Source organism: Ranitomeya imitator, chromosome 1, assembly GCF_032444005.1.
Source record: "Ranitomeya imitator isolate aRanImi1 chromosome 1, aRanImi1.pri, whole genome shotgun sequence".
Taxonomy (NCBI): Eukaryota; Metazoa; Chordata; class Amphibia; order Anura; family Dendrobatidae; genus Ranitomeya; species Ranitomeya imitator.
This window is the reverse complement of record NC_091282.1, coordinates 427,296,444-427,317,483: the sequence shown is the minus strand read 5'-3', so window position 1 is coordinate 427,317,483 and position 21,040 is coordinate 427,296,444. Positions and strand designations below refer to the sequence as shown.

General features: G+C 45.8%; 1 protein-coding gene across 1 annotated transcript in view; it reads right to left on the bottom strand.

Moving 5' to 3' along the window:
- Positions 1-21,040, bottom strand: part of LOC138657848 (uncharacterized) — a 50,017-nt gene that overhangs the window by 23,844 nt on the left and 5,133 nt on the right. Inside the window, exons 3-5 of the mRNA XM_069745478.1 lie at positions 11,117-11,232; positions 10,212-10,292; positions 4,739-4,861 (exon numbers count right to left, since the gene is read on the bottom strand). Coding sequence (XP_069601579.1) covers positions 4,739-4,861; positions 10,212-10,292; positions 11,117-11,232 — 320 coding nt within the window. The remainder of the gene's footprint in view (positions 1-4,738; positions 4,862-10,211; positions 10,293-11,116; positions 11,233-21,040) is intronic.

Below are 21,040 nucleotides of genomic sequence, written 5' to 3'. Positions count from 1 at the left end.
TTTATTAGGTTACAGGGGTACACAGGCAACATTGCTGTGGTCAGCGGAAGACAATTGGAAGGAGTGACCGCAGACAGACTTAGTAGGCCTAAAATAAAAAAAATAGGCTCAATGCAGGTTTTATTATGTTGCAGGGGTGCACAGGCAGCATTGGTGTGGTCAGCGGAGGACAATTGGAATTAGTGACCGCAGACAGACTTAGTAGGCCTAAAATAAAAAAAGTAGGCTCAATGCAGGTTCAATTATGTTGCAGGGGTACACAGGCCGCATTGGTGTGGTCAGTGGAGGACAATTGGAAGGAGGGTCTGACACAGTTAGTACTCCAAAATAATAAATAGATGTTAATGTCTCACAAAAAAACAAAAAAAGCATGTGCAGTGTGGAGTTCCACCTTGTTGCAACGTCGATGATTAGGCGATGCTGGGGAAGCTTCAAAGATCGCTGATGGTTCTGCATACGGCTGGAGTGTACGGGCGAACGGCGGATGTGCGAGCAAAGTCTTCACACCTTCAGGAGAAGGTTGGGTAACCCCGGGTAACTATTCAGGAAGCACTGCACCACCAGGTTTAAGGTGTGAGCCAGGCAAGGAATGTGTTTCAGTTGTGAAAGGGCTATGGCAGCCAAAAAATTCCTTCCGTTATCACTCACTACCTTGCCTGCCTCAAGATGTACACTGCCCAGCCATGACTGAGTTTCTTGCTGCAAGAACTCAGACAGAACTTTCACGGTGTGTCTGTTGTCGCCCAAACACTTCATTGCCAACACAGCCTGCTGATGCTTGCCACTAGCTGTTCCATAATGGGACACCTCATGTGCAACAGTGGCAGCTGCGGATGGAGTGGTCGTGCGACTGCGGTCTGTGGACGAGCTCTCGTTTCTGCTGGAGGACGAGGAGGAGGGGGGGCGAACGCCTACAGCCAACTGTTTCTTAGACCATGGGCTAGGCAGAACTGTCCCAATAGGGCTGTCCCTTGTGGACCCTGCATCTACCACATTAACCCAGTGTGCCGTGATGGATACGTAACGCCCCTGGCCATGCCTACTTGTCCATGCATCTGTTGTCAGGTGCACCTTTCTACTCACAGATTGCCTGCGTGCATGCACAGTGCGGTCTTTTACATGCTGGTGGAGGGCTGGGATGGCTTTTCTCGAAAAGAAGTGTCGACTGGGTAGCTCGTAGCATGGTACAGCATAGTCCTTCAAGCTTTGAAAGCTTCGCTTTCAACTAACCGGTAGGGCATCATCTCTAACGAGATTAGTCTAGCAATGTGGGCGTTCAAACCCTGTGCACGCGAATGAGAGTATGAGTACTTCCTTTTCCTAACGAGTCTCTTGTAGGGTGAGCTGGACTGGAGAGCTGCATATGGTGGAACTAGCGGGGGTGCCGGTGGACATGGCAGACTGAGAGAGGGCTGGTAATGATGTTATTCTTGTAGTTGGCCTACATACAGTGTTTCCTAACATGAACCTGGTGATTCCCTGACAGCTTTGGCCTTGCGACGAAACCTCCACATTTGCTGCAGGTGGTGTGGTAAATGGTGGGCTTACAGTGAGGGAAGGAATGTAGCATTGCTGACTAGCTTCATTGTGAGAGGGTGCAACAAGGTTAAGGGACGTTTGGTAGTTAGTCCAGGCTTGCAAGTGCATGGTGGTTAAATATCTACGCATGCAACTTGTATTTAGATTTTTAACATTCTGACCCCTGCTGCAGGTCCTTGAGCATTCTTTACAAATGACTTTGCACTGATCATTTGGATCTTGTTTAAAAAAGTGCCAGACTGCACTGTTCCTACTATCGGATACCTTTTCAGGCATTGCACACTGAGCTACTTTAACCGGATGGCCACGCTGTCCTACAACTGTTTTAGGTTTTGACACACGTGTTTGGCCAGATATAGGCCTGCCAGATGGAAGCTGTTGTGATGTTGATGCCTGCTGCGGATCCTCCTCCTCCGCAGAGCTACTGCCGGCTGCACCCTGTTCCCCCAATGGCTGCCAATCGGTGTCAACAACTGGGTCATCTATGACCTCCTCTTCTATTTCATGTGCACCTTCCTCTGTGTCACCATGTAAGCCGGTGATATAGCGTTCGTGACGGGGCACCATAGTCTCATCAGGGTCAGATTCTGGCTCAGTACACTGCGAGGGCAATGTTGTGATCTGAGTCAATGGAACAGCATAATAATCTAGCTGTGGCTGTGCATCTGTGCACTCCATATCCGATTCATCTTGTAATGGGCATGGCCTGTTAACAATTTCCCTTTCTAACCCAGGCACGATATGTGTAAAGAGCTCCATGGAGTAACCTGTTGTGTCGTCTGACGCATCCTTCTCTGTTGTTCTGGGTGAAGGACACAAGGAAGCGACTTGTTCCTGACCGGTAGCATCCACTGACGACGCACTGCTTTTATATTTTGCACTTTCCGAAGAGGAGGCGAAAGAGCTAGAGGCAGAGTCAGCAAGGAAAGCCAAAACTTGTTCCTGCTGCTCCAGCTTTAAAAGCGGTTTTCCTACTCCCAGAAAAGGGAGCGTTCAAGGCCTTGTGTAGCCAGACGATGACGCTGGCTCAACAACTCGAGACTTAGGTGCTATATTGCTTTTCCCACAACCACCTGATGCTCCACCACCACTACCATCATTACCAGCTGGCAATAAACGCCCACGGCCATGATCTCTTCCACCAGACTTCCTCATTCTTGGAAAAATTTAACCAAACTACCAAATGTTATATGGTACTGTAAAACCAGTTGGAACGTGTACGTAAACTTGTGAGTTTAAATCTCCCTTTATAGGTGTGTGAGACTGCTGGGAAAATCAGGCCCACTGTATTACACTACACAGTTTCTGTGTCAGAAAGTGGCTGACAGATATGCCACAAACAGGACTCACGCAGATGCACTTAGTGGCAATATAAATCTCCCTTTTTTATGTGTGGGAGACTGCAGGAAAAAATCAGGCCCACTGTATTACACTACACAGTTTGAGTGGCAGAAAGTAGTCATCATCTCCCGCCTTGACTACTGCAACCTCCTGCTCTGTGGCCTCCCCTCTAACAATCTTGCACCCTCCAATCTATTCTAAACTCTGCTGCTTGACTAATCCACGTGTTCCCCCACTTTTCCCTGGCCTCTAGCCTCTGTTAATCCCCACACTGGCTCCCCATTACCCAAAGACTCCAGTTCAAAACCCTAACCATGACATACAAAGCCATCCACAATCTGTCTCCTCCATACATCTGTGACGTCGTCTTCCAGTACTTACTGTACCTGCATACAACCTCTGATTCTCTCAAGATCTACTTTTCTACTCTCCTCTTATCTCCTCTTCCCACAATCCCATACAAGAATTATCCCACGCATCACCCCTACTCTGGAACTCTCTACCACAACATATCAGACTCTCGCCTACTGTGGAAAACTTCAAAAAGAACCTGAAGACCTTCCTCTTCTGAGAAGCCTACAAACTGCAGTAACCACCGATCGACCAAACCACTGCACAACCAGCTCTGCCCTTGCCTATTGTATCCCCACCCATCCCTTGTAGATTGTGAGCCCTCACGGGCAGGGTCCTCTCTCCTCCTGTGCCAGTCGTGACTTGTATTGTTTAAGAATACTGTACTTGTTTTTATTATGTATACTCCTCCTCACATGTAAAGCGCCATGGAAAAAATGACATGCAGGTCATATAAAGTTGAATAAAATGATACATTGATATCGGAGGTCCGTTGACTTATTCCTGAGAAATAGCTAACACTATTTTTTTTTAAATAGAAGAATGTCTCCAGGGTAGGCGGTCCATCACAATATACTATGACCAATACTTGAGTGATAACCAAGTTTAAAAGCTATTTCCCATATTTCATATTGTTCCTAGTATGAGAAATTGCTGATAATAATAACTGGCCACTATAAATGGACCTTGACAAGTCTGCACAGATGTCTTATTAGCAGTCAAAATAGTGTGTGACATAAAATAAAAAAATATTACAAGAAACTCCAGACCAGGGGTCCCCAACCTGTAGCTCGGGAGCCACATGTGGCTCGTGGACCCATGAATTGTGGCTCGCGGCTGCTTGTCAGCTTGGTGCATTAGCTCCAGTTCTAGCAAATAGGTATCAAGAGCACATCTGAATTTTGTGAGCAGCCCTGCACAAAAGAGCAGATCTGCATGCACATCTACTGGTCTTAGGGTTTTGAGATGATTTAAAGGGCTGATTTTAAGATTGCCTTGTGCAGGCATGTACTACGAAGGACAGAAAATGAACTTCAATCCAATATTGCAGCCAGCATGCAGCCAGCAGGTAAGGAAAGGGTGAATCAAAAACCCAAAAACCCCGCCTCCATGGCTGAAGATTGTTCCCTCCAAATCCAGGTGACAGTGTCCCTTTAAGAATGGTACGCTGGAGACAAGATGACACCACCTGTCAGAGGAGGTGTTTGAAGCTGGATATGACACTGTCTTGGGAGTGCTTTATAGAATACTGAATGGGGGTATTGTAGGAACCCTTGGTTCTTTGTATACTGCTTTGCGGTGATTGATTTTTGTGGAAAAGCTTTGGTTACCATTATGCCTGTAATGGGGGCTTTGGTTGCCACTATTTTAATGTGGCTCACGACCCTCTCTCATGGCTGGATGTGGCTCGCGACCCTTTCTCAGAGCTGACTGTGGCTCTCAAGGCCAGAAACGTTGCGAACCTCTGCTCCAGACCATAGAATAAGGATGGCATATAGCAGCTCACCTTAATTTTATCTTGAAAGTGTTGTGATTTTTTGTCCATTACATCACGATAAGCTTCAATTCTTGTTTTCACGATTTTCATTTTGTCATGGTAATGATTTCTAAGGCTGTGGGAGATCTGTTCCTAAAATTAAATTACATGTTGCTTTAACTGCTTCTTGTACGCAGTGTATGTTGCAGATATATTCATGTGGAAAAATTAAATAATGAAAATTGAAAATGAATAATTTAGTCAATGAACACAATATACAGCTCTGGGAAAAATTAAGAGACCACTGCAAAATGTTCAGTTTGACTGATTTTTCTCGTTATAGGTATATTTTTGAGTTAAATGTAAATTTTTAATTTATTCAAAAAACTATTGACCATATGTCTCTGAATTTCCAAGCAATAAATTTTGTATTTTTTTCTGAAAAGGAGAAATGTTCAAAATACAAAAAAAAACCAGTGCTTTCAGACCTTAAACAATGAAAAAAAAGTCCATAATCATTTAGAAACGACAATACTATTATTTTAACTCAGGAAGAGTTCAGAAATCAATATTGTGTGGAATTACCATGATTTTTAATCACAGCTTTCATGCATCTTGCCATGCTTTCCACCAGTCTTTCACACTGCTCCTGGCGCAAAAATTTAAGTAGTTCTTCTTTGTTTGATTGTTTATGACTATCCATCATCCTCTTGATTACATTCCAGAGGTTTCAAAGGGGTTCAGGTCTGGAGATTGGGCTGCCCATGACAGGGTTTTGATGCGGTGGTCTCTTAATTTTTTACCAGAGCTGTAGTTTGATATTTGAAAAGAATCACTGTGATAGCCATCTGTTCCTTGCAAGTTTGACTTTAGAGATCCCCAGCCAATACTATATACCAGCCATTCAGAAGAATGGATGTTGCTTTACAGTTATTTATCATTGCTGATATTTCGGGGATTCTCAGGCACTGAGACCATCAACTGAACTAAAGATAAATGGGCACAAGTGGTATAAAATGGGCTGAATCTTGATCCCCTTTCAGTCCTGTTGGCTGTCTACAGATGACAGGCAAGATAGCCAAAAAATCCTGATAGGTGACAAAGAAGAACATTGCCCAGCGGACGTCTTGTGTCTAAGTAGCTGAACACCTAGTTGCTGAAATTACATGAACTGTTTAAGGCTATGTGCACTTGTTGCGGATTTTGCTGTGGATCCGCAGCGGTTTTGACGCTGCAGATTCGCAGCAGTTTTCCATGAGTTTACAGTACCATGTAAACCTATGGAAAACAAAATCCGCAGTGCACACGCTGCGGAAAAAAAGCGTGGAAACGCTGCTTTGTTTATTCCGCAGCATGTTCATTCTTTGTGCGGATTCTGCAGTGGATTTCACCTGCTCCATAATAGGAATCCGCAGGTGTAAAACCGCAGGTGGAATCCGCACAAAAACCGCATAAAATCCACGGTAAATCTGCAGTAAATCCGCAGGTAAAACGCAGTGTGCATTTCTCAAAACAGCTGCAGAAAAATCCACAGAGAGCCCATCTACGTGTGCACATACCCTAAAAGGTATATCTGGGACTTTGCAAAAAACTAAAATAAAAATGTGCCTAAACACTAACAGGCAGGTGTTTGTGACCTACCTGCCTGTTGTGTCGGGTACCATTCTCCAGGAGCGGTGAGCAGTCGCTGACTGCTCCTATCGGCGATTCAGCAGCTTCCGCTGATGTCACATCAACAGAGCGGTGGTTTCTATTCGACTCTGCTCTGTCGACAGAGCGAGACTGCTGTCATCATGCTGATTGACAGCGGGATCCCCGTTGCCTAACTGGGGGAGCCAGCTGTCAGTAAGCATGACTCCAGCATACCCGCCCTGTCAGCGGAGCAGCCCGAAGGAAGTCGTGCCGGACTGTTGATAAATAGGCACTAAAAGCGGATAGGATCAGGCTCAACCACTGTTGGGTGCTCAGGGGTAAAACGGTAAGACAATACAAAAGATCTAACCCTGGCACACTCCAAAAAACATGAAGACAGAACTTTTGCTTTCAAAGTTTTTTTAATATATCTTGGGCAAAAGAGAACGATTTCCAACGTTTTGGCTCAGGCACGAGCCTTCGTCAGGAAGACAATCTTATGGTAGTTTTATCATGTGTAGGTCCTGGGCTCTCAGATTGCTCTATGGAAATCTTTTAAAAGTGGTCTTAATTGGCTAGCAGAATGGAATTAAATGAAACTCTTCACACCCAGAGTGGACTTTCCTTTGTTATTAATTGCTAGGAAAATAGAAGTATTGAGGTAGACTAAAGGTACCGTCACATTAAGCGACGCTGCAGCGATCTAGACAACGATGTCGATCGCTGCAGCGTTGCTGTTTGGTCGATGGAGAGCTGTCATACAGACAGCTCTCCAGCGACCAACGATCCCGAAGTCCCCGGGTAACCAGGGTAAACATCGGGTTACTAAGTGCAGGGCCGCACTTAGTAACCCGATGTTTACCCTGGTTACCATTGTAAAAGTAAAAAAAAAAAAACTACATACTTACATTCCTGTCGCGTCCCCCGGCCTCAGCTTCCCTGCACTTGTAAGCGCCCTGGCTGGAAAGAAGAGCGGTGACATCACCGCTGTGCTCTGCTTTACGGCCGGCCGGCGCTGACACTGGGGGACGCAGGGAAGCTGACGCTGAGGAACGTGACAGGAATGTAAGTATGTAGTGTTTTTTTTTTACTTTTACAATGGTAACCAGGGTAAACATCGGGTTACTAAGCGCGGCCCTGCGCTTAGTAACCCGATGCTTACCCTGGTTACCAGTGAAGACATCGCTGAATCGGCATCACACACGCCGATTCAGCGATGTCAGCGGGTGATCGAGCAACGAAATAAAGTCCTGGACTTTCCCCAGCGACCAACGATCTCCCAGCAGGGGCCTGATCGTTGGTGGCTGTCACGCATAACGATTTTGTTAACGATATCGTTGCTACGTCACAAAAAGCAACGATATCGTTAACGATATCGTTATGTGTGACGGTACCTTTAGCCTTTGTATCTTTCAAAAGTAATGGAATGCGCATAAGGTACTGTAAGAGGTAGTTAGACCACAATGAGCCTTATTCACTGTTCATAGGGAAGGCTGTAGCTGGCATGTGGCTCCTACCCTGTGTCCTTTTTAGTGACCACTTCAGTTTGGAGGCAAGGAGATTTATCTCTATGTATTAGTAGACTCGACCAGTAGATTCAGAGCCTGCAATGTAGCTTCAAGCATACAAAATCCTCCCCTACCTGTCAGTGAAGCCTGTTAGCTGATCCATCCCTGCCCCATAAATTGTAGGCTTTTTTGCCCAGCAGAGGAGACATATCAGGATAGGGACCCAATTCTAAAAGGACACCTTGACATGACAGTTGGGGTCACATATATTGGCCAATCCATGCGCTAAGTGCCTTCTTTCTTACTATGTTTTTCATAGCAATTTTTGCCGATGAATATTTCATATACAGTGGGGCAAAAAAGTATTTAGTCAGTCAGCAATAGTGCAAGTTCCACCACTTAAAAAGATGAGAGGCGTCTGTAATTTACATCATAGGTAGACCTCAACTATGGGAGACTAACTGAGAAAAAAAAAATCCAGAAAATCACATTGTCTGTTTTTTTTAACATTTTATTTGCATATTATGGTGGAAAATAAGTATTTGGTCAGAAACAAACAATCAAGATTTCTGGCTCTCACAGACCTGTAACTTCTTCTTTAAGAGTCTCCTCTTTCCTCCACTCATTACCTGTAGTAATGGCACCTGTTTAAACTTGTTATCAGTATAAAAAGACACCTGTGCACACCCTCAAACAGTCTGACTCCAAACTCCACTATGGTGAAGACCAAAGAGCTGTCAAAGGACACCAGAAACAAAATTGTAGCCCTGCACCAGGCTGGGAAGACTGAATCTGCAATAGCCAACCAGCTTGGAGTGAAGAAATCAACAGTGGGAGCAATAATTAGAAAATGGAAGACATACAAGACCACTGATAATCTCCCTCGATCTGGAGCTCCACGCAAAATCCCACCCCGTGGGGTCAGAATGATCACAAGAACGGTGAGCAAAAATCCCAGAACCACGCGGGGGGACCTAGTGAATGAACTGCAGAGAGCTGGGACCAATGTAACAAGGCCTACCATAAGTAACAAACTATGCCACCATGGACTCAGATCCTGCAGTGCCAGACGTGTCCCACTGCTTAAGCCAGTACATGTCCGGGCCCGTCTGAAGTTTGCTAGAGAGCATTTGGATGATCCAGAGGAGTTTTGGGAGAATGTCCAATGGTCTGATGAAACCAAACTGGAACTGTTTGGTAGAAACACAACTTGTCGTGTTTGGAGGAAAAAGAATACTGAGTTGCATCCATCAAACACCATACCTACTGTAAAGCATGGTGGTGGAAACATCATGCTTTGGGGCTGTTTCTCTGCAAAGGGGCCAGGACGACTGATCCGGGTACATGAAAGAATGAATGGGGCCATGTATCGTGAGATTTTGAGTGCAAACCTCCTTCCATCAGCAAGGGCATTGCAGATGAAACGTGGCTGGGTCTTTCAACATGACAATGATCCAAAGCACACCGCCAGGGCAATGAAGGAGTGGCTTCGTAAGAAGCATTTCAAGGTCCTGGAGTGGCCTAGCCAGTCTCCAGATCTCAACCCAATAGAAAACCTTTGGAGGGAGTTGAAAGTCCGTGTTGCCAAGCGAAAAGCCAAAAACATCACTGCTCTAGAGGAGATCTGCATGGAGGAATGGGCCAACATACTAACAACAGTGTGTGGCAACCTTGTGAAGACTTACAGAAAACGTTTGACCTCTGTCATTGCCAACAAAGGATATATTACAAAGTATTGAGATGAAATTTTGTTTCTGACCAAATACTTATTTTCCACCATAATATGCAAATAAAATGTTAAAAAAACAGACAATGTGATTTTCTGGATTTTTTTTCTCAGTTTGTCTCCCATAGTTGAGGTCTACCTATGATGTAAATTACAGACGCCTCTCATCTTTTTAAGTGGTGGAACTTGCACTATTGCTGACTGACTAAATACTTTTTTGCCCCACTGTATACATTATATAGCACTTTTTTTCCCTTTTTTTCCATTTTCTATGGCAGTAATGCAGCTTCAATGTTCTAGAGTAATCAGTCTTGGAAAATCATGGTGCAACCTTTACTGCTTTTCAACTTATACGCTTTTTTTGGTAGGCGCTTGTTCACTAGCTTGGATGTGCTGGTGTTTTCTCTATTTGTATCTTTATTCTCTATTTGTAGCTTTATCTATTGCCTGCATAGGTAAAGATTGTGGGTTCAATCACTAGAGAAGAAGAGAACAAAGCCCTTACCTGCTGAGGGGGACTGACCCCTAAAATCATGATTCATCACAGTCCCGCTGAATCAGGGACGGTTGGGAGCTATGTTAATATGTACAGTACTGTATATATAAATATTATACTCTAAGGGTGATCCAATTTTACCTGTTGCTTCTTTCCATTGTAATCCATTTTTTTTAGAATATCCATGTATTTTAATTTCATTTTCTGCATATCATCTGCTATCTGAAATAAAAGTGAACTTACATACAGATATGCAGCTTAAGAAAAACACTTAAAATATACAAGACAATCATAGCGAAGATTCTGATCAAGTGTCTTCTGTGTAACTTCAGAATTAATCCAGAAATGAACAAGCAAGGAAAGGACATAGCTACTGGACGCAGATCCAGCAATTTAACAAGGCAAGCTAACGAGATGAACTTCAAGAAATTGTACTCCTTCAGACATCTTCTGACATATCACTGATACTTATAGGTGTAAGAGATCAAAGAGATCCATTGCTCAGATGTGTCTCCACTAGTAACTTTTTTTCATATTTAAAATTATGTCTGTCAATCCCTTTCCATGGCTGTTATTATCAAGTATATTTTGGTCTTGCACAAGTTAATAATTGGGGGCAGAGCAGACTTTTGTTTTAACAATACCCATGGCAAGAAACATATTCTGCTCCACTAATTTTTATTGGCACCCAGCAGTAGGTCTGTACAGCTGATCATCTCAGACAAACAATGTCATTGTGTTGATCAAATAATTTCGAGTCAGTTCCACTAACAAATCTGTGCTTGGAAACACAACACCTGACCAATATGTCAACTCAAAACCAAAAAATTAATGTATGGCTAAGGTTAAAGCCAAATGTCCTACTTCCCATCATATAGCTTTCCATATCTTTGCCATTTCACAGACCACAGCGAGGGGTAGATGAAATAAGGTGGACATAGCTGATCAGTAGGGTAAACTAATGGCACCTAAGCTGTCAAATTTTGGGTGGAGTTAGTTATTAAATACTTAGGCTTCATTTTAGTTTTTCATTCTTTAATACTTACCTTGGTGATATACATTTTTGCAAATTCATATGGAATATATGCTTGCCCTTCATTAGTCTGACACTTAGACAGTTCATGGCCTTCATTCAAACAAGAATTTGTAAAATTGTGAATATCTGCAAAATGAGCAAAAATATATAAACATTAAGATATTGTTATGGTAAATTGGAATAATGAAGCAGAATTGTTTTACTGTTGTAATTTTAACTTCTTGCAGACTGTCCAATGTCTTAACACATTGGAGTGTTCAGCATATGAAAATGCAATGACATTTTGGAAAGTCGGAGAATGTAGAGATGGTTTATTAGAGCATGGTAGCTCAGTGGTTATTACTGTAGCCTTGCAGCACTTGGGCCCTGGGTTCATAATCCCACCAATGACAACATCTGCAAGAAGTTTGTATGTTCTCCCTGTGTTTGTGTGAATTTCCTCCCAACCTTCAAAAACATGCTGATAGGTAATCTAGATGATCAGCCCCATTCGGGATAGTGATGATGATGTCTGTAAAGTGCTGTGGAATTAATGACGCTATAAAGTGAATAAACAAAATAAATTACAGTTTTGCCTCCCTGTTGTCTGTATATACAATGCTGGAAGAGCGCTATATAGAGAGTTTATGTGAAGAATATTGGAGATATAATTTAATGCCAATCATTTGTGTCCTATTTGGCCTGGGATTAAAAAACCCCTTTTCCTTTGTCCATCAGGGAGACTCAGCAGGAAGTCCAATGTTCTCAAAGCCTCAAGGAGAAAGCTGGTATCTAGCCCAGCAGGGGGGGTCAAGTCTCCAAAGGTTGTGAGTGAAAGCACAGAGCAGGAGAATGGTTTGCTTGCATTCAAACAGGCAACACTCCCTTTTAAATCTGCTCTCACCTCTGCTAAACAGGTCTACTTCACAACCCTCGTATCCTCCCTATCCTAGAACCCCAAATGGTTATTCGAAACTTTTAACTCTCTTCTCGCCCCCCACTGCCCCCTCCAACCTCCCTCATCTCTGATGAAGACTTTGCCACACACTTTAAAAATAAGATAGACCAAACAAGGCAAGTCTTCATTGTTCAACCACCACAACCCCTTTGTATACCAGACCAATGCCCAAACCCCATAACCTCCCTCTCCAAGATCACTGAAGGGGGGCTTAATTGTCTCCTCTCTAAATCGCACCTCACCACCTGTGCGCTTGACCCCATCCCATCCCATCCCACCTCCTCCCCAAACTCACCACCACTCTTATCCCATCCCTAACCCACCTCTTCAACCTATCACTAACTTCTGGCACCTTCCCTTCTGCTTTCAAACATGCCACAATCACGCCAATCCTTAAAAAGCAAACCCTCAACCCAACAGCTAAGTCCAGCTATCGCCCAATATCGCTGCTCCCATTCGTTTCCAAACTCCTGGAGCAGCACGTCCACGCTGAACTTTCCTCCCACCTCTCATCTAACTTGCTCTTTGACAATCTACAATCTGGTTTCCGCCCCCATTACTCAACTGAGACAGCCCTGACCAAGATCACTAATGATCTACTTACAGCCAAAGCTAACAGACAATACTCTGTACTCCTCCTTCTAGACCTGTCCTCTGCTTTTGACACAGTTGACCACTGCCTCCTACTACAGATCCTGTCCTCATTTAGCATCAAAGACCTCGCCCTATCTTGGATCTCCTCATACATTTCCAACCGCACATTCAGCATCTCCCACTCCCACACTACCTCCTCATCCCACCCTCTCTCTCTGTTGGAGTCCCCCAAGGCTCTATTCTAGGACCCCTACTCTTCTCAATCTACACACTTGGCCTGGGAAAACTCATAAAGTCCCATGGATTCCAGTACCACCTTTATGCTGATGACACTCAGATCTACCTTTCTGGCCCTGACGTCACCTCTCTGCTGTCCAGAATCCCGGAGTGTCTATCAGCCATATCCTCCTTTTTCTCCTCTCGCTTCCTCAAACTCAATGTGGACAAATCTGAACTCATCATCTTTCCTCCATCTCATAGATCTTCCATACCTGACATATATTTCGCAATAAACGACATCACACTTTCCCCCCGTACTGGAAGTCCGCTGCCTCGGAGTAACCCTTGACCCTGCCCTGTCCTTCAAACCCCACATCCAAGCTCTTTCCACCTCCTGTCGCCTCCAGCTCAAAAATATCTCCAGAATCCGTCCTTTCCTCAACCGTTAATCTATTAAAATGCTTGTGCATGCCCTCATCATCTCCCGCCTTGACTACTGCAACATCCTTTTCTGTGGCCTCCCTGGTAACACCCTTGCACCTCTCCAGTCCTTCCTTAACTCTGCTGCCCGACTAATTCATCTCTCTCCTCACTACTCCTCCGCTTCCCCTCTGCAAATCTCTTCACTGGCTCCCATTCCCTCAGCGTATCCAGTTCAAATTACTAATACTGACCTACAAAGCCATCCATAACCTGTCTCCTCCATATATCTCTGAACTAATCTCCCGATATCTTCCCTCATGTAATCTCTGGTCCTCCCAAGACTTCCTTCTCTCCTCCAAACTTATCCGCTCCTCACCCAACCACCTCCAAGACTTCTCTATAATATCCCCATCCTCTGGAATTCTTTGCCCCAACACATCCGACTATCAACCACATTCGGATCCTTCAGACGGAATCTGAAAACTCATCTCTTCACAAAAGCCTACAGTCTGCACTGACCCTGCTGCCTCCTCACCACTACTGAACCTACCGCCTCACCAAAACCGGAGCTCCTACAACCCTCAACCTATTGTCTACATCCCCACCATCCTGCAGAATGTAAGCCCGCAAGGGCAGGGTCGTCACCCCTCGGTATCAGTCTGTAATTGTTAGTTTGCTTACTGTAAGTGATATCTGTAATTTGTATGTAACCCCTTCTCATGTACAGCACCATGGAATCAATGGTGCTATATAAATAAATAATAATAATTGTTACGACCGCCGCACATACTTACCCGGCTTCTCTCATCCCTCGGCGCACTAGCGATCCTGTCCCGCGCCTCTCTGCTTCCTCCTTCGCCGGCTCACGGCATCCGGTCTCACTGCGCATGCGCGGTCGCATCTCCTCCATCGCAGAGCCTTCTTGGAGGTCGCGACCCGGTGGCTCCACCCCAACATGGCGGCGCCCATCGGGTATTTCTTCCCGGCGTCTTCCTAGGTAAGACGCCTTTGCTTTGTAGGTGCACTGTCTGCCGTCAGTGTCCCTATGTCCTAGGCTCCCCTATTCCGATATCTTTTCCCTGCTCAGTGTTCGCTTTGTTTCAGTGCTGTGTCCTGCCAAGTTCCGTGTTCCTGCTGTGTCCTGCCAAGTTCCGTGTTCCTGCTGTGTCCTGCCTAGTTCCGTGTTCCTGCTGTGTCCTGCCGAGTTTCGTGTTCCTGCTGTCTCCCGCCAAGTTCCGTCTTCCTGCTGTGTGTCCTACCCAGTTCCGTGTTCCTGCCGTCTCCTGCCAAGTCCTGTGGTCCTGCCGTCTTCTACATCGTCTGTGTTCCTGTCATCTTCAGTTAAGTCCTGTTTTCCTTTTATGCCCCACCACTCTAATAGCTCTGTAGTCTCCATCTATCTTGGGTCGTCCCTTTGGCTCTAGCTGTTGTGTCTCCATTCCCCCGAGGTCCTGCTCCTAACGCTCCATGTATAGGGGGTGATTCCATCTGGTCCGCTCGACCCCGGGGGCTCTAGAGTCATGACCCAGAGGGTCCACTCTCGGATTTCTGTCCGAATCCCTACAGTAAGCAAAGGCCATGGACCCCGCTGGGGCCTCTGCTGCGCAAAGAGAGCTACTTTTTTTGCGGGAGAATCAGTCCCGTATAATGTCCTTTTTGAAATCTATGGATTCTCCCTTGTCTTCGCTCCTGCCCTCTGATCCTGGCAACGCTGCTCTACTCGTTGGCGTACAGCAAGAGTTAGCTCAGCAGCGTGACACCCAGGCCCATATTCTTAGTTATATGTCTTCAATAGACGATCGGCTGCTTTCTATCCAGACAGCCACTTCTACATCTGCTCCTGCTTCCCACCCTCCACCCCGCTTGGCTAAACCGCCTCGGTACAATGGGGATCCTAAATCCTGCCGTGGATTTTTAAACCAATGCCGTCTTCACTTTGAGCTTCTGCCCCAGCATTACCCAACGGATCGGTCCAAGGTTGCTTTTTTGATTTCCCATCTGGAGGGTGACGCCTTGGCATGGGTTAATCCACTCTGGGAGCGAGACGATCCCCTAGTCTCCCGGTTGTCTGAATTTTTAGAGACTTTCCGTCTTGTCTTTGACGAACCTGGACGTCTGGCCTCTACTACCGAAGCTCTATTTTCTCTCCATCAGGGATCGCTATCCGTAGGCCAGTACGCTATTCAGTTCCGCACCCTCTCCTCTGATTTGGGCTGGAACAATGAGGCGTTGATGGGTGCTTTCTGACGGGGCCTCTCTGGGCGCATAAAAGATGAGTTAGCTGGTCGGGACACCCCTACAGTTTTGGAGGAATTAATTTCCTTAGCTACCCGTATTGACCTTTGGTTCCAAGAACGCACCCGCGAGCGGAGATCTCTTCGTCCTTCTCCTGCCACCTGAAAGCCACTCAGCCCACAGCCTAGAATTTCTTCTCAGGCGTCCGCACCGGAACCTATGCAGGTGGACCATCTTAAGATGTCCGAACAACATCGTAAAGAGAGGCGCACTCAGGGGTTATGTTTTTACTGCGGGAGTGCTGCTCATTTATTGCGCTCATGCCCTGAACGTCCGGAAAACTCCTCCGCCTAGGTCAGGTAAGAGAGGCCTCCCTAGGTGTGTGTGACCCCTCTCAACCCCTTACTTTGTCCGTTCTTTTGCATGTTGTGGGCAAGGGCATTTCTTTGGATGCGTATGTGGATTCGGGCGCAGCAGGGAATTTTATCAGGTTGGAAGAGGTTTTGAAATTCTCCGTTCCAGTCAAAACCTTAGAGGCTCCTGTGATTCTTGCATCTGTGGATGGTAAACCTTTACAGGAGACCATTACTCAAGTAACACTTGAGGTGGAACTTCAAGTTGGGGCTCTGCACAAGGAGAGAATTCCATTTTATGTTATAGCAGGCCTGTCTCATCCTATGCTCTTAGGTCTTTCTTGGTTACGGAACCACGAGCCCATTTTAGATTGGCGCAATGGCAATATCTTGCGCTGGGGTGAGTTTTGTCGGGAACGTTGTCTGCTGCCGGTGCGTCCTGTGGGGTTTTCCTCTAATTCTTCTCCTTCCTCTTCTCTTCCCGCCTTACCCTGTGTCTACAGCGCTTTTTCTGATGTCTTCAACAAGAAGGAGGCTGAGGGTCTTCCGCCTCACCGTCTCTATGATTGTCCCATAGATCTCGTGCCTGGAACTAACCCGCCCAGGGGCAGAATCTATCCTCTCTCTCCTGCTGAGACTCAAGCTATGTCTGAGTACATTCAAGAAAATCTTGCTAAAGGATTCATTCGCAAGTCTTCTTCTCCGGCCGGAGCAGGGTTTTTTTCATGAAGAAGAAAGACGGTTCTCTCCGTCCCTGCATTGATTATCGAGGCCTAATCAACATCACGGTGAAGAACAAATATCCTCTGCCACTCATTCCGGAACTCTTCGACCGTCTTCGGGGTGCGCAAATTTTTACCAAATTGGATTTACGTGGCGCATACAATTTGGTTCGTATTCGTGCAGGCGATGAGTGGAAGACTGCCTTCAATACTCGTGACGGTCACTACGAATACTTGGTTATGCCGTTTGGTCTCTGCAACGCCCCTGCGGTTTTCCAGGAATTTGTGAACGATGTATTTCGGGATCTTCTCTACTCCTCAGTCGTAGTTTACCTTGACGACATTCTCATCTTTTCTCCGGATCTCTCCACTCACAGGCGAGATGTCCGTCGTGTTCTGCAAAGGCTAAGAGAGAATCATCTGTTCGCTAAGATTGAGAAGTGCGTCTTTGAACAATCTTCCCTTCCCTTCCTTGGATATATTGTCTCAAGATCTGGCTTAGAGATGGATCCAGAGAAGGTTTCTGCTGTCCTGAATTGGCCTCGTCCTCTTGGAACAAAAGCCATCCAACGTTTTCTTGGCTTTGCCAATTACTATAGACAATTTATTCCTCATTTTTCTTCCTTGACCAAGCCTATCTCTGCCCTAGTTCGCAAGGGAGTCAACTCCAGTCTTTGGACCCCTGAGGCTGAAGAGTCCTTTCTGGCCCTCAAACAAAGTTTCGCCATTGCCCCTGTGCTTCATCGTCCTGATGCTAATAGACCGTTTGTCCTTGAGGTCAACGCATCCTCTATTGGAGCTGGAGCTGTACTTCTGCAAAAATCTTCGTCCGGACGTTTGGTGACCTGTGGTTTTTTTTCTAAAACCTTTTCCGCCCCTGAGCGTAACTACTCTATAGGGGACAAAGAACTATTGGCTGTCAAGCTAGCCTTGGAAGAATGGCGTTATCTTCTTGAGGGGTCTCTTCATCCATTCACCATTTACACAGACCACAAGAATCTGGCCTATATTCACTCTGCCCAAAGACTAAATCCACGACAAGCCAGATGGTCTTTATTCTTCGGACGATTTGAATTTGAACTTCATTTCCGACCCGGAAATAAGAATGTCAAAGCAGATGCTCTTTCTAGATCCTTTCAGCCTCAGGACATTGAGGATTCTCCGGCTCACATCATTGATCCTGTGAAGATCGTCACTCTTGCTCCGCTTAGAGTGATTTCAACTCCTCCTGGCAAGACTCTTGTGGCTAATCAAGACAAGGAGAGAGTTTTACGTTGGGGTCACTCCTCCAAAATTGCAGGACATGTAGGAGTCAAGAAGACACTTTCTCTTATCTCTCGGCACTACTGGTGGCCATCTCTCCGACAAGACGTCACCAAATTCATCGCCTCTTGCCTTTCTTGTGCCAAGAATAAAGTCCCTAGGCAGCTTCCTTCCGGTCTCCTGCATCCTCTGCCTGTGCCTTCCGTCCCTTGGAGTCATATAGCTATGGACTTCATCACTGATCTACCGTGTTCCTCGAATTGCTCTGTCATCTTGGTTGTTGTAGATCGGTTCTCTAAGATGTCTCACTTCATCGCATTGCCTGGTTTGCCTTCCGCTACAGAGTTGGCAAAGATCTTTTTACACTAAGTCTTTCGTCTTCATGGTTTTCCACATCATATCGTCTCAGACCGTGGAGTACAATTTACCTCACGTTTTTGGAGAGCTCTCTGCAGTCTATTAAAGGTTAACTTGGATTTCTCTTCCGCCTATCACCCTCAGTCCAACGGACAAGTGGATCGAGTTAATCAAGTTCTAACTACATATCTGCGACATTTCTCCAACGCACACCAAGATGACTGGGTCTCTCTTCTCCCCTGGGCCGAATTCTCATATAACAATCTTCCCAGCGAGTCTTCCTCCAAAACTCCTTTTTTTGTAGTCTATGGTCAACAGCCGAACATTCCTCTTCCTGTTTCTCTTTCCTCGGGGGTACCGGCAGCGGATTTCTTGTCCCGGGAATTCTCTACGATTTGGAATGAGACCAAAGTGGCTCTTGAGAGAGCTAGCCTTAATATGAAAAAGTTTGCTGACAAGAAGCGTTTGGATGCTCCGCCATATTCTCCGGGTGATAAAGTTTGGCTCTCCTCTCGCTATATCAAGCTTAAAATTCCCTCTTGCAAACTGGGTCCTCGCTATATTGGCCCTTTTCCTATCTTGAGTCGCATTAATGATGTCTCTTATAAGTTGAAGCTACCTGCCTCTTTGCGCATTCCCAATGCCTTCCATGTGTCTCTTCTCAAACCCGCAGTCTTTAATCATTTTCACTCCGCTACCTCTCCCTCTCCTCAGCTCTGTACTTCTGATGGAATCTTTAATGTTAAAGATATTCTTGCTAAAAAGGTAGTTAGGTGTAAGACTTATTTTTTGATTGATTGGGAGGGATTTGGTCCTGAGGAGAGGTCCTGGGAGCCTCGAGAGAACATCAATTCTCCTCTTATCATGAAAAGATTCCTTTCTAGCCTTAAAAAGAGGGGGACTAAGGAGGGGGGTACTGTTACGACCGCCGCACATACTTACCCGGATTCTCTCATCCCTCGGCGCACTAGCGATCCTGTCCCGCGCCGCTCTGCTTCCTCCTTCGCCGGCTCACGGCGTCCGGTCTCACTGCGCATGCGCGGTCGCGTCTCCTCCATCGCAGAGCCTTCTGGGAGGTCGCGACCCGGTGGCTCCGCTCCAACATGGCGGCGCCCATCGGGTATTTCTTCCCGGCGTCTTCCTAGGTAAGACGCCTTTGCTTTGTAGGTGCACTGTCTGCCGTCAGTGTCCCTATGTCCTAGGCTCCCCTATTCCGATATCTTTTCCCTGCTCAGTGTTCGCTTTGTTTCAGTGCTGTGTCCTGCCAAGTTCCATGTTCCTGCTGTGTCCTGCCAAGTTCCGTGTTCCTGCTGTGTCCTGCCTAGTTCCGTGTTCCTGCTGTGTCCTGCCGAGTTTCGTGTTCCTGCTGTCTCCCGCCAAGTTCCGTCTTCCTGCTGTGTGTCCTACCCAGTTCCGTGTTCCTGCCGTCTCCTGCCAAGTCCTGTGGTCCTGCCGTCTTCTACATCGTCTGTGTTCCTGTCATCTTCAGTTAAGTCCTGTTTTCCTTTTATGCCCCGCCACTTTAATAGCTCTGTAGTCTCCATCTATCTTGGGTCGTCCCTTTGGCTCTAGCTGTTGTGTCTCCATTCCCCCGAGGTCCTGCTCCTAACGCTCCATGTATAGGGGGTGATTCCATCTGGTCCGCTCGACCCCGGGGGCTCTAGAGTCACGACCCAGAGGGTCCACTCTCGGATTTCTGTCCGAATCCCTACAATAATAATAGTAATATAGAGTCATGCTGAAGATGCCAAAGAACATGCTAGAAACATAATTCCAGAATGAGATATGGACATACTAGCGTATATATATAGCGTATATATATGTCCTAGCAGTACATCGTGTATATTTCTGAGATCTCCAGAACATGGCGATCAGCTTCCAGGGCCTCATCCATTCTAGCACCCAAAGGGAGATACGTAGAATGGCTAGTAGAATAGTAGAAACCAGATAGCAAAGATGTGTTTAGTCTCAACACGTAGTATTGGCTGGATCTGATGGTGCCAAATCCGCCTTCCTAAGACCATCCATTTAAGAGTTATGACTCATCTTAATTTTTGAGTTTTTAGCTGCTAGAAACAAGGGTTTAGGTTCAGCCAAGAGGGCAGGAGGGGAGTGAACCATAGGGGATAAATACTAGTGTAAGGCCATGTGGTCTCTCACTCTCTACTATGCTTGCGGTTTACTTCGAAAGCGGGGGTCAAGTTGATTAACGTCTTGTGAAGGACCTAGAACCCAGCTGGCAGGCCATGCCTCCTGTGGCCCAGCATACACACGGTCGAACATCAACCCGGTAGTTGATACGATCCATCTGCTTATATCTTTTGTCCAACAACTATTGTATTTGCATATCTGCCCATTGTGTATGTATTACCATCGTGTATATAGTGTATTGGTAGTGTGCCCTTGCGGCAATTAAATATATACACTGCTCCAAAAACTAAACTAAAATGTGACATCCTAGATATCACTGAATGAAATATTCCACTTGCAAATATTTATTTATTACATAGTGGAATATGTTGGGAACAATAAAACAAAAATGATCAATGTAAATCAAAATTTATATCCCATAGAAGTCTGGATTTGGAATCATACTCAAAATCAAAGTGGAAAATCGATTTCTAGGCTGATCCAACTTCAGTGGAATTGCCTCAAGGTAAGGAAATGATGCTCAGTAGTGCATGTGACCTCCACCTGCCTGTATGACCCCCCTACAATGCCTTGACATGCTTCTCATGAGGCTGTTCTCCTGTTCTGATATTCTCCTGAGGGATCTCATTCCAGACCTGGATTAAAGCATCAGCCAACTCCAGACAGTCTGTGGTGCAACG